General features: G+C 42.7%; 1 protein-coding gene across 1 annotated transcript; it reads right to left on the reverse strand.

Annotated features, from left to right (window-relative positions):
- Window positions 1-471: 471 nt before the first annotated feature.
- Window positions 472-9,393, reverse strand: LOC125726729 (alpha-2,8-sialyltransferase 8F-like). The gene is made up of 8 exons (XM_049003143.1): window positions 8,537-9,393; window positions 8,206-8,365; window positions 6,895-6,966; window positions 5,265-5,342; window positions 3,981-4,122; window positions 3,769-3,881; window positions 2,384-2,476; window positions 472-2,054 (listed from the first exon to the last, which is right to left on the reverse strand). Exons 2-8 carry the CDS (start codon window positions 8,301-8,303, stop codon window positions 1,544-1,546), a joined length of 1,107 nt encoding a protein of 368 aa, XP_048859100.1. The 5' UTR covers window positions 8,304-8,365; window positions 8,537-9,393; the 3' UTR covers window positions 472-1,543.
- Between the last annotated feature and the right edge of the window lie 3,280 nt (window positions 9,394-12,673).

The following is a 12,673-nucleotide window of genomic DNA, read 5'->3' on the forward strand; positions in this document are numbered from 1 at the left end:
CATTCAGGCAGAAGATCGTCTCTTTTTGAGGGACTTGAATGATGATGATTAAGCAAAGGAGGAGGGTGAGGCAGACAATGTCTTACATAATGCTTGTGGCAGTGAGAGAAGGGGAAGCAGTGGGCCTTTGCTGGTTTGTGAGTAAATGGCTGACTTCAGTATTTCCAGGTTTTAGTGTTTAATTGGTAATGGTCTACAGACTACTCAAGATTTTGAAGAGAAGCACTATTCTGCTTCCCCCTGAAGTGTCATTTGGTAGCAGCATTGACTGTCTTGTTGTGTGCATACTTAGTCATTTTGTATACATCCTAGTCACCACGCCTACAATGTAAATATCACAGTATACTAAGGTTACTCTAAAAATGTCGCATGCTGGCATGATCGAAGGTCCACAATGCAGTATTCAGGCACAGGGGACATTTTTTAAAACTTAACTCAAAACACTGAAAAGCAAACAAGACCACGATGGGACAGATCCAGAATATGGTTTACAACTGGTAATATCTAACATCCAACACATTCAATAATTGACAAGGGAACAGAATAAACAGGGATAATTATACACAACTAACAAGGCACAGACAATGAATAGGTGTGAGTCATTAACAATCACTCAAGAACTGAGGACTAAGATGCCAAGAGATACAAGGAACATAGAACATAGGTATAAACAAGGCACGGGGCTAAATACACTAAAGCACAGACAGGGTTAATCAAGAACAAAGACACTGATGGCAAGAACCAAACTGCTGTGCATAAACACAAGGAACATCATTTTCACATTGGGTGGACAAAAAACGAGTTGTGGGGCATAAATAATCAAAGGTCCAACTGGTTATCAGCTACATGCTCAGCCCATTCAGATATGCAGCGACCCAGGGAACAGGGAGAACAATGAGGACTGTGATTAGGGAAAAACTTAAGGGAACACAAGGACCAGAACAGGATGGCCAGTGACATCTGCTGGTCAAACAGGGAACTACAACATAGGACTTTTACACTGGGAGAATACTAGAACATGGACCAGATTAGGAAGACCAGGTAAGACAAACACATGCTGGTCATCAGGGAAAAGCAGAGAATTTAGGGAAACGGAGGACAGGACGGGACAAGACAGGCCAATCCTGACAAAAAAAACATAAAGATAAAATAAATAAAATATTTGAAATATAACAACAATTATAATATTGCAACAGTACAAATTATAATATTTAGGTCTAGCTTAAAGTTGCTGTGAACAAAAAGGTCTTGGAGTCAAACTTTATTTTCACCAAAATAAATAAATGTAAATGTAAACTTCATCTGTGGTCAATAGAATACAATTTTCAATGTTGGAAACCATACGTTAATAAAAACTATGGCTAATAATTTGGGGGTGTGACTCCCCTTTGAGGGTATTAATTAAGCCTTAAAGGTGCTTCAGCTTGATTTAGAAAATATTAGACATGCCTATGCAAGAAGGTTAAGTTTCCCTCCTGAACACAAGAACATAAACACATCTACAGCCTTCATATTGAAACAAAAGCAGGAGATTATCTCTGGGTCAACTCCACCACCAATGGAGAAAGAATGGGAGATGAGTCTGTTTGGACCTTGGCACACACTCCTCTAGATGAAGCCTGACCACACCTTGGTTATGAAGCTGTATCAGCTGGTTAAACTCAACAGGCATGGCGTGTACACTTTTCGCCTTCACGTCGTCATAGTAGTGGTTGGTGAGGGACCGGCAGTCCCGTGGGTGCTGGGGGTAGGGCCAGAAGCCGTAGAGATTCACTTCATCACACAGCTCCAGTGCCAGGCTGACCATCATTATCCCGGTGCTGAGGCGCTTCTTCAGGCCCCTGGTCTCCCAGAACCGGGCCAGGTTTCGGAGGTACTCTGGGTTCAGGAAGACGGGCCGGGCCGGGCTTCTGAAGTCCTGCACTGTGTAGAGGGCGCGCAAAGAGACGGCCGTGTTTTGCATGTGAGAAAAGGTGGGAAACAGAAGCAGGGAGTCTCCAAAAGCATCCAGCCGCTCTACAAAGGGGCGCCGGAGCTCCATCAAGGATCCAAACCTGTTGGGTTGAGGTGAGGTGGAAATGGGCAGGTGGAGCAGACAAAGGATAAGAGTGAATCTACAGGGAAAACCAGGTGCCAGTTGCACAAAACACCTTCACTTTTCTCCTTAAGTGTGACACTTAATTCCTCTTTAGCTGAGTGATTAAGAACTTTTAAAATATCTTGGAGCACGAAATGACTTCCTAATCAACATCAGGATTTTTTCAAAACGAATTCTAAAAATATTGATTTGATGTTCATTCAAGACAAAGCTGGAGAGTCTCGTCATGTTGTATATTTGAAACTAGGAACCTCGGTTTTCTTCACCAAGACCAACAGGACTCACCTATCCAAGAGGATGCTGGGATTGGATGTTACCAAGTTCGTCTTAGTGCCAACGTCTCTTTGGTAGCCACTGCCCACAGGAGCGAGGTTACACCTAAGGTCAGAGAATGAAGAGTTTTTAAAACTGGCTTCTGTCAAAGGGACCCTGCGAGTATTTTAGCTCCTCCTTGCTTATAGAGACAGTAATACATGAGGCCTTTATTAGGGCAGGAAACATTTGGGACACATTTGATAACGAGAACTGCCTGTCATCAGTGCCCAGACTTTGCACCTGATGGAGGACATTGAGCAGAAAAACCAGACTGTATGGCCACCCAAATATTAGCACATAAGGCTATTAATCTAGCCTTGGAAGGATAAGTTGCAAGAGAACATCCCTTTCTTCTAGGTGTTTGTGATTCCTGGACATCCCACCTGTCATGGAAGTTCTGGGAATCTGGGAATGGGGACATGAATGAATGATGTGCGATGTCCCGGAAATCTGGTCAGCAAAATTTACCTCCACCCGCTAGCTAAGGTCCGATACCACGGTAAAACCATAATACTGCAAATGCATAGCAACCCCTCTGGTTGTCCCTCATCCACCTCCCTGCAATGAATAGGGAGGGATGTCTGGATTCAGAAATACAGAAAAGACCCACATTATAGCTGTGACTATCAAATAAACACTTCCAAAATGGTGGGCAATACTGGACGTTCTAAAGAACTGGAGCTGCAGAAGGTTGTTTCCGTTTCATGCACCTCGTGCTGTCGCGTCACACAGGTTTTATTCTGCATGTATCACACCGCACATAGTTGCCTCCTACTTGCTGAGTAATAATGCCAGTCCGCTTACTCCGGGCACCTAACGGTGTTGCGTACATTTCCCTACCTTCCCTTGGCCGTTTTTTTCCCGTTTTATCTTGCCACTAGATGTCGCTATTTCCACGTTAATGACAGATCATGAAAATGATTATTAAAAGTCCCGCAAAACTCCAAGGCACGGTGTTCGCCAAGTCATTGTTCTACACTATTCGAATACATGTTATTTTATTTATTTTTAATTATCGAATAGTTTCTGCAACAGTAATCCACATGCACATTCAATAGAAACACATTCAATATTATAGTTTTGTGTGTGTTGTGTGTGTGTGTATAATTTCACTTAATGAGAATACATTTCACTGCTAGTTTTCATGGTTTTCCTTAACAATAACCCTACTGGTGACCTTTAATACCATCATCAAAGTTTTTTTCCTTATGAAGAACAATTAAATGTTTTGTTTACCAGAAAATGTTTAATTTCCAGACATTTTACACTTTTTCTTTTTTTTTCTTGTGAAGAACAATGAAATGTATTCATGTCACTGTGTCGCATTATGTTGCGTCCTGGGAATCCCAGCTTACCTGATGACAAACTGGGTCGAGTCGATCTCCTCTCCACAGCTGCTGTTGGCCAGGACACCACCGTTTCCCACCACGGAACACGTCTTGAATGTCTTATTTACAAACGGTGAATCCTACAGGGTACATAGTGTGAAACTCTCTTGAGATATTAGCACATATAAATACAGTCACAAAACTAACGGTTTATGGGTTTTTCCGGTGCCAAGTCGTACCTTTACGAAGGTGTCAAACAGCTTAGGGGTCACCTTGACAATTCTTTTCTCAGCATCATACGTGATGTTCGACCCCATTGGTGAATTGGTCTGTGTGACAATGGCCTTGACGACTCCATTGCACTTGCTGTTCAGTTCAGACCTACAACAGAAATCCCCACTTTTATGTCCTTGCTGAGAGCTTTCCAAACCTTATTGTACTGTTACGGTCATGTCCACAAACTCTCTAAATGCTGACTTTGGGGGTGCGCCCCTGTAGGCAGAATCCTTCGTAAACCTAAAGCCATAAGTTCAAACGACTAAAAAATAACCAACGTTACTAATGAAAATTGCAGTTTGTGGATCTCTTCATGTTACCTGAAAATCTCGCATCCCCATTTAATTTTGTCAGCAGAATGTTTATTTATGCTGCAATCGTCCCTTCATTATAGGACGACCTCCATAAAGGACAAGACATGAACGTATTACTGGTATGAAAACAGATATTTGAAAAATCCCTACAGCCACTGCTACTGTAGCAGTTAATGACCAGGGTGCATTATAAATATCTTGGCACTGAAATTGACGACACGCTGGTCTTTGAGCTTCAGGCGGATGCTGTGTGTAGAGAGACCCTTCAGCACATGCTCTTTCACCGTAAGCTTCGGACTTTTAATGTTGAGAACACCTTTGTGTTTTATTTTTCGTGACATTGTACTTGGTCGGTGCGGGTTACTTAATCTCAGAAGTAAAAATCAGATTGCAGGGTATCGTCAAAGCGTGCAGCAAAGTAGTAGGTATGACCTTGAATGACTTAATGTATCTATTCAAGGTGAGAACTTTGAAGAATCCCCTGTTTGTCCATGTGCAGGACAAAGAGATTCAAATGCTCGTCAACCTGTCCCAGCTGCCACTGGCCTTTTATAACACATTGTGATTTTTTTTTCATATTGTAGTTATTGTCTGTTGGCTTTTATTTTATTTTTTAACCCAGAGGGGTTTTATGTTGTATTATTTTCTATTTATTTATTGTGTGTGCGTGTGTGTACATTATGTTTATATTACATTGTGGGGACCAAATGTCCCCCACAATGTGATAAAAACCTGTTATTTTGCCGTTGTGGGGACCATTTCACAGGTCCCCACAAAGATCTGTGAATGCAATCAAAAAACTAACAATGTCTCTTGTATTTTGTTTGCTTACTTTTGGTTAAAGGATTTTTGAACCAAGAGGAAATAAACCACAGCTACTTAACAGCAAATTACACTCAGGATTCTTATTCCCAGAGATAAGGCTCTCCGTACCTCAGCAGGGTGATGTAATCTTTCTGCTTCATCCAGTCCCAAGAATAAACCTTCAAAATATTTCCAACTGTTTTCTCCCTGTAATGATAATATTTACTTTTAATACAGGACCAGGTATGAGGTTAGTATAGTAACAGATATAGCAGAGAGATACCAACATGTTGGGATTAACCACAGGCTTGTAGTCTGTACTACAATTCTGCTATTTTGGTAAGCGGTGTATCAGAAACAAGCTGTACCATTTCCTTCCTTACAATCAATTTCTTATCTATGATTTTGCTAATGGGGGCGGCATGGTGGTGCAGTGGTTAGCACTGTCGCCTCACACCTCTGGGACTCGGGTTCGAGTCTCCGCCTGGGTCACATGTGTGCGGAGTTTGCATGTTCTCCCCATGTCGTCGTGGGGTTTCCTCCGGGTACTCCGGTTTCCCCCCACAGTCCAAAAACATGCTGTTTTGTATTGGAGTTGCTAAATTGCCCATAGGTGTGCATGTGTGAGTGATTGGTGTGTGAGTGTGCCCTGCGATGGGCTGGCCCCCCATCCTGGGTTGTTCCCTGCCTCGTGCCCATTGCTTCCGGGATAGGCTCCGGACCCCCCGCGACCCAATGGGATAAGCGGTTTGGAAAATGGATGGATGATTTTGCTAATATGTGACACTCTTTTTCCTAATGTTTGATTATCCTTTGCTGTGTCCGAATTCAGGGGCTGCATCCTTTGAAGGAAGAGGTCTTCGAATGCATAGCCCTTGTAGGCTGCGTTCCTTGAAGGCCAAAGAGAAAGCGTTACCAAATGGGATGGTCTGGCCATCACCAGCTGGCCCCGCCCTTACCCATGAGTCACAAAGAACCGCTCCTATCGCCTAGCCAGAACACACCCATTTTACCACTGCGCAATGCATCATGGGATATGTTTGGATGGATCCTTCGCAACTTGGCAAAAAGAAGACACGCTTCGAGACCGCATTTGAAGAAGCATTCGAAATGGTACAGCCTTGTTGCGCCTCTGTGACACATCCAGTCCTCCAATGCAGCCTTAGAAGGGCGCAGCCCTCGAACATGGAGACAGTCCTTGTCAAAAACAAGTTCACTATTGTTATACTATAACTTGACAAGTAGAACATGGTGTGAACAACAAAGGTTGTGTGTTGAAGTCCCAAAAAGCACACGTGACTTGTAATAATTCCCTCAACGTTAAGTAAAAGTGTCAGGTTAATTTTTCCCATAAATAATGCTGGAAGAAGCTCAATTGGACCTTGAAGCTGAATTGCCCAGTGAAAGCATTTACACCCACAACCATAACTCTCAGAACTGACGAGTATCGACACTAAAAAAAAAACCTCGCACTTCAAAAGCAGCCCTTTATGCAACCTCTACTATTTTCCCCGCTAAAAGAACCCAGGCATCCACAGACGCGGACATTTCAGGTCCAGAAAGTAAAAATCCAAACCAGGATTTTGTTTCAAACAACCAGTTGAGTATAAAGAGTCACAGTCACAAGTCCTCAACTGGTTGGTTGAAACAAAATCCTGGTTTGGATTTTTCCTTTCTGGACCAGAGATGTCCGCCTTAGGCCATCCATAACACCTAACAACCCTCTGCTGAGCTCCAGCTCCGTCACGACGGTTCACACCTGCAGTATTGAGGTGCCACAGATGCACCAGGGGCAGCGTCCTTCAGATGTGACTGGGAGTTTCCGTCGGTTCTGGAATTATTGGAGAGGCATGGGTCAAAGGTCATGACACTTGCGGGAAAACCTACATGAAATATGAGATCAAAATATTGTTTGCTGTTTTTCAATGTAAGAAGGTCTGGAATACGCTTAGGTGGTATGACACTTATCGTATAGCCCTGTATTTCACAATCCTGAAGGTATTATTTTTAATATGGTAATAAACGTGTTCATATGGAGATGTTATATTGAGGTGATGTAGCATCACTGGTGACTGGAAAACAAACAGTGGTAGATATTTTTAGTAGTTTTTAGTAGTAGTAGTTTTTGTTTTGTTTAAATGAATGCCTTTAAATAGACAATTGGCCATACACTATACTAATAACATTATCAGCATGCCTGAATTTTACATACATCATGTACAATATCTCCTCGGGAAAACGTGTAGTGCAACAGCTTAGATTTAAATACATTCATATGTTTGAAACAGAACAGTACAAGATAAAATTCTAACCATTAATAGGCAAAATGGAAGGGAAAAGTATGAATATTGGAACATTCTTATGATACAATTACAGGCACCCTTGTGAAAAATTAAAATGTCTTTGAAAAAAAGAACCAGATATTCATTGCTTTGAGATTGGCGAGAGTCTTATCAATGTTTTTCACAAATAAATCTGACATTTCTTACTTTCTATAAAAAAGATAACAGGGTGAGTTCAAATATACCATGGTGCCTGTTGGCTGGGGGTTGAGATTTAGTTTATTTAAGTCTTTATAAATCTTTACTTAGGTAGGAATGTATTTCTGTGTTCTGTTAAATTTAAGGACTTCTACTAAATTCTGCTAAAAACTTAATTTTGAGTATCTAAGTATTATTTCATTATTGGACACCAGAGGTAGAAAGTAGAAATCCAGACCAAGACTTTGTTCCAACTAACCAGTTGAGTCCTCTGTGACTGTGACTTTTTGTTCTCAACAGGTTGGCTGAAACAAAACCTTGGTCTGGATTTGTACTCTCTGGACCTGAACTTCTGTTGGACACATATTTTAACATCTGACCAGGATAAATGGCTGATGGACGACAATTTCCAAGTTTTAGTTAGAAATGAAATGGGAAGATTTTAATATACCCTCATGCTTTGTCGGCGCACTAAAATGCTGATTCTGAGGTCTTACCCAGTAGCTTCCCCCTTGGTACAAAGGACCACAAATGCTGGGGGGGGGAGGGTTGCTGCATGAATGGCATGACTCTGTGCTCGGCAGGCATACCTGTAACAAACCAAGGAGTACCAGGCGACCCCTCCAGCAGCCGATGCCAGTACCAGCAGGCTGAATATCCAGAAGTTCCTCAGCTGCCGCCCCCTCATGGCCCCCCCAGGCCGGAATCCCTCTCCTTTGTCTCACCCCACACTCACAGTGGTACCTCTGTCTGTTGATGTTAATTTGAACAATGAATTTTACAGGTTTGCCCGAGATTTAAACCTGTTTGTGGCGAAAGTAAGACACTGTAAGCAAAAATGCATTTTTAGATACGTTCAGGAATATTTACAGCACAGATTTTTATCACAAAAAGAAGAAAAGAATCAGTCCAGTACATTACCAGTTATAAAGCTGCGGAGATTTTCCCAGAAACTGCTCCGTACGTGATTTCGGAAATCGTAAGAGGAAAGCAAAAAATTATGCGATGTTTCTCCAAGAAAAAGAACAGCCTCGTGTTCATTACAATTAAAATGATCAAATACTCTTTGACAAATTTTGAGCGTCAAACTTTCATCGGAACTCAGTTTGTCTTGTCGATGCACATTACTGTCTTTATCTGTCCCATTTGAGATTTTATAGTTCCTTCCTGTAATAAAAAGACATACAATTCCCATATTTCGCAAGTTGTGCAGCCTTTGGATGGCTTTCGTCACAACATGTTTGAAAGGGGCTGTCCCTTGACTTATCTGTGGTAAACCGCACATCTCCCGGGATCTTGTGAAGGCAATGATCCAACTAAGATTCGCAAACAGTCATATCATTGTTTTGTGGTTAAAAGAACAGCAAGACTTCTCAGGAAAATGATCTAGGATTGAATCTTGCCGACATGGTGAGGTGCTAGAAATGATAATCTCCATGGACAATAAAGCTTGATGAACTAACTTTAAAAAAAAAACTTTTATTCCGATCCTTTCAGCCCCTATAAACCTGCCTAAGCTAGCATGCAGTCCTAGGTAATATAACTCCTGAATTACATTTAATGGTAACGTGTCACATTGTTTCGACCTGATGTTTTGCTCTTGACCGATTAGAACATTAAAACAAACAGCTACACATATTTGAAGCACTGACTTGTACTGCTTGGGCAAAATACATCGGGCAATATAAATGTGTCACAGCTTTTAAAAATGGCCTTAATTAATGAGGCTCCTCAAAGAAGGAAGACAGACATGAGCAGATAGACACACCCCAAGCCGCATACACACACACGGTGCCTGGGGTCTCATTTATCAAAGTTGTGCATGCACAAAAAAACTAATCTGGAAATGTGCTTCGGTATCCTGGATTTATCGAAAAGAACTTGACGGGACAACACTGATCTACGTACATACACTCAGGGGCAGCCGTACACGATATTTCAGATAAACCAGGAAAGGACGACACCTATTTTACAGGTTGGCCATTAACGTCCAGCAACTTCAGGGGGATTCCGCAAAGCCTCGGGATCTCCCACAGGGCAACTCAGTCAGATGAGCCGAATGCTTTATGGAATTCGATAAAGGCTGCAAGGAAACCCAGCCGACGTTCACGTTCGATGAGGATCCTCAGTGCCAGGATGCGGTGGATGGTGGACTTCCAAGGTGTAAAACCAGACTGCTCCGGTCACTGGTAGGTGAGCGAGTGATCATCGATCCTGTTAAGGATGACCCTAGCAAAGACCTGTCCCACCACTGAGAGCAGTGTAATCCCCCTGTAATTGCTGCTATCCAGGCGATCACCCTTCCCTTTCCAGAAAGGAGCTAGAAGTCCCTGTTTTTGCAGTCGGTTTGGGGTGACACCCGTTCTCCCAAATGGAAGCAAAGATTGCTTGCAATGCTAGGAGGACAGCCTTACTACTGTACCAGTCCCGGAGAAGTTCACCTTAGATACAGCAGTGTTATGGCGGCGGGGCACGGTGCAGGCGGAATGAAGCGACGATCCATTAGCAGCTCCAAGAAAGGGCAGTTTATTAAGAACAGAACTAACCAAACATTCTGGGAACAAACAGCAAAAAATAAAACATCAGCAATGAGCACAAGGGGTCAGAAATAAACCTACAAACTGAACCATAAAGAAACCTACACAGCATAACAGGTAACACAGAGACTAGGACTAGGACTAGGACTAGGACTAGGACTAGGGAGACAGGCAGGGTGCTGCTCACAAAACAAATCACAGTGACTGACTGGGGAAGCCAACGAAGTCAGGCACTTAAATACACTGATGCTGAGGGAAAACAAAAGGCAGGTATGTATAATCAAGAACAACCAATCAAACAACAAAGCAAGGTAACAGGGAACAGGTGGTATGAATTACAATAAATTAGCACTGGACAAGGGAACGAACAAGCACCAAGACTAGGAAGAGGACTAAAACAAGTACGAGAAAAGCGTAATAAAACAGAGTACAAGCACGGTAACTCAAAACAGAAACTATGCAGTGGTTCAGGGAATAGGGAAAACATATTAGGGTTTAAAAGCAAGAGACAGAAGGGGGGGAGGCAAAATGTCCAGCAATGACTGCTGACCAAGCAAGGAAAGGTCTGAAGGCGGGATCAGGCGGGCGCTGACCCTGACTCGACAGATGTCTGAGGCATTTCCTACCCCCAGTTGACTCACCACCTGCGCAATCTCATTGAATCCGGGTGGTTAACAGCTAATCAGAGGATCAGCTGCAAGAACCCTGGAACCACAGATGTCCAACATCCTAGCTGAAGGATCAGCCTTAAACGGCCACTCAAAGTAGCCAACCCAGCAGATCACAACTGCAGTGTCACCTGTAAGGAGTTGCTCCATAATCTGCCCTGATTGCAACTTTCCAAAGAACAGATTTGGACGTGTGTAATGCTTTGAGCATGTTATTATTAATTAGGTTTTTTTCTTTGGACGGGGGATCTGGTAGGCGTCCCCCCCCCCCCCCCCCCCCCATGATGGTATACAACCACTCAGGCTAGGCTAGTTTGGCTCCTAATATACTGAGGTAATGAATTTTCCATTAGTATTATTCCTTCTGGAGTGAAAAAGCGATTCGTCCTGATGTTCTATCGACCAATGCTACCTATGGAGACGTGCTATCGAGCCTTTCGGCGCATGTGCAGTTCCACCGTTTTGGGATTAGGGTTAGGTTTTAGGGTTAGGGTTAGGGTAAGGGTAAGGGTTAGGGTTATGGTTAGGTTTTAGGGGTTAGGGTTAGGGTAAGGGTTATGGTTAGGGTTAGGGTTAGGGTTAGGGTTAGGGTTAGGGTTATGGTTAGGGTTAGGTTTTAGGGGTTAGGGTTATCGATTAGCGCTACGGTAGCCTAACTCGACAAAGCAGCTCAACTCGTCAGAACATCCGATACTCCAAAAGAGGACGCATAATATAAGTTCAATTTGGAATGTTATTCTTATTTGTGGAAAAGGCCTACTATGTATAAATGTAACTTCAATGGTGTGAAATCGTTTTTTTTGCATTTTACTATAGCTGGTTACATTGTACTGTGGCCGTTCAAGGCACAAAGAGTACATATTTATGGGCAAATAACTATAAAACTACTGCAAATCGCTGTCACTTGCAGTTATTGATAGTTAATGCACACAGCGTCAATTATTAATTAAAACGCCAGGTTTAGTCCTCCTGGGTACCGTAAGTGATGACTAAAGCACAGGAACGGAGTGGTACTCATTCTCAAGCCGAGGGTTTTATGCACAGGACTGGCCCATTTTGTCCTCCCGTTAATTAATGATGCCAGAGTTCCGGTCTTATTATCCCGATAATGTCAGGTTCCAAGGAGGAAGGACAGGCTGGAAGCGGCGAAGGACGAGGCAGGTAGGCGGAACAAGGGCAGACGAGGGTTTATTATGACTAACGGGGGGTAGAAAGACGTGCATTACAACAATGACCGACATCAGACAGGGCAAGACGTGGACTGATATACAAAAGACAAGCCGAAAATAACAGGAAACAACTGGGTATGATCGGGGAAGCACACGTGGATGATGAGGGGGTGTGGCACACACGAGGATCGGACGAGCTGGGCGTGACAGATACATTTATTACTGACATTTCAAGAAGAAAATAATAAATAAATAGTATACAGAACTATTTAAACGATCTGACTTTCTCAGCCCCGCTTTTTCCGATAGAACTCTGTTTTAAATCTGTAATCTAATATTGCTGACATTCAGTAAACCTGTTTGAGTTTACAGATTGGTTGCTGTAACAACTAATCCTAAAAGAATTTCAAAGAACCGAGAAATCCAGGATTTGGTCAAATTCTCAACAAGTAAATCCTGGAAAACTCGTTTAATCCAGGTACTAAGAAAAAACCCCTGAACGATTTGGCCTAGCAAAGGTGCTTTTGAGTTTTAAAGTAGTTTGTAAAACCTGAAGTAGCTGAATGTGTCCGCCCTGACATGGATTACCTGATCACTGTGGCTAGTCAGGGTCACAGAAAACACAAACTTTAATTCATTAAATTAGCATTTGGGTAGTTTTATAGTGAAGGAAACCAAAATAGC

The sequence above is a fragment of the Brienomyrus brachyistius genome, unplaced genomic scaffold (genome assembly GCF_023856365.1).
Source record: "Brienomyrus brachyistius isolate T26 unplaced genomic scaffold, BBRACH_0.4 scaffold75, whole genome shotgun sequence".
Lineage (NCBI taxonomy): Eukaryota > Metazoa > Chordata > Actinopteri > Osteoglossiformes > Mormyridae > Brienomyrus > Brienomyrus brachyistius.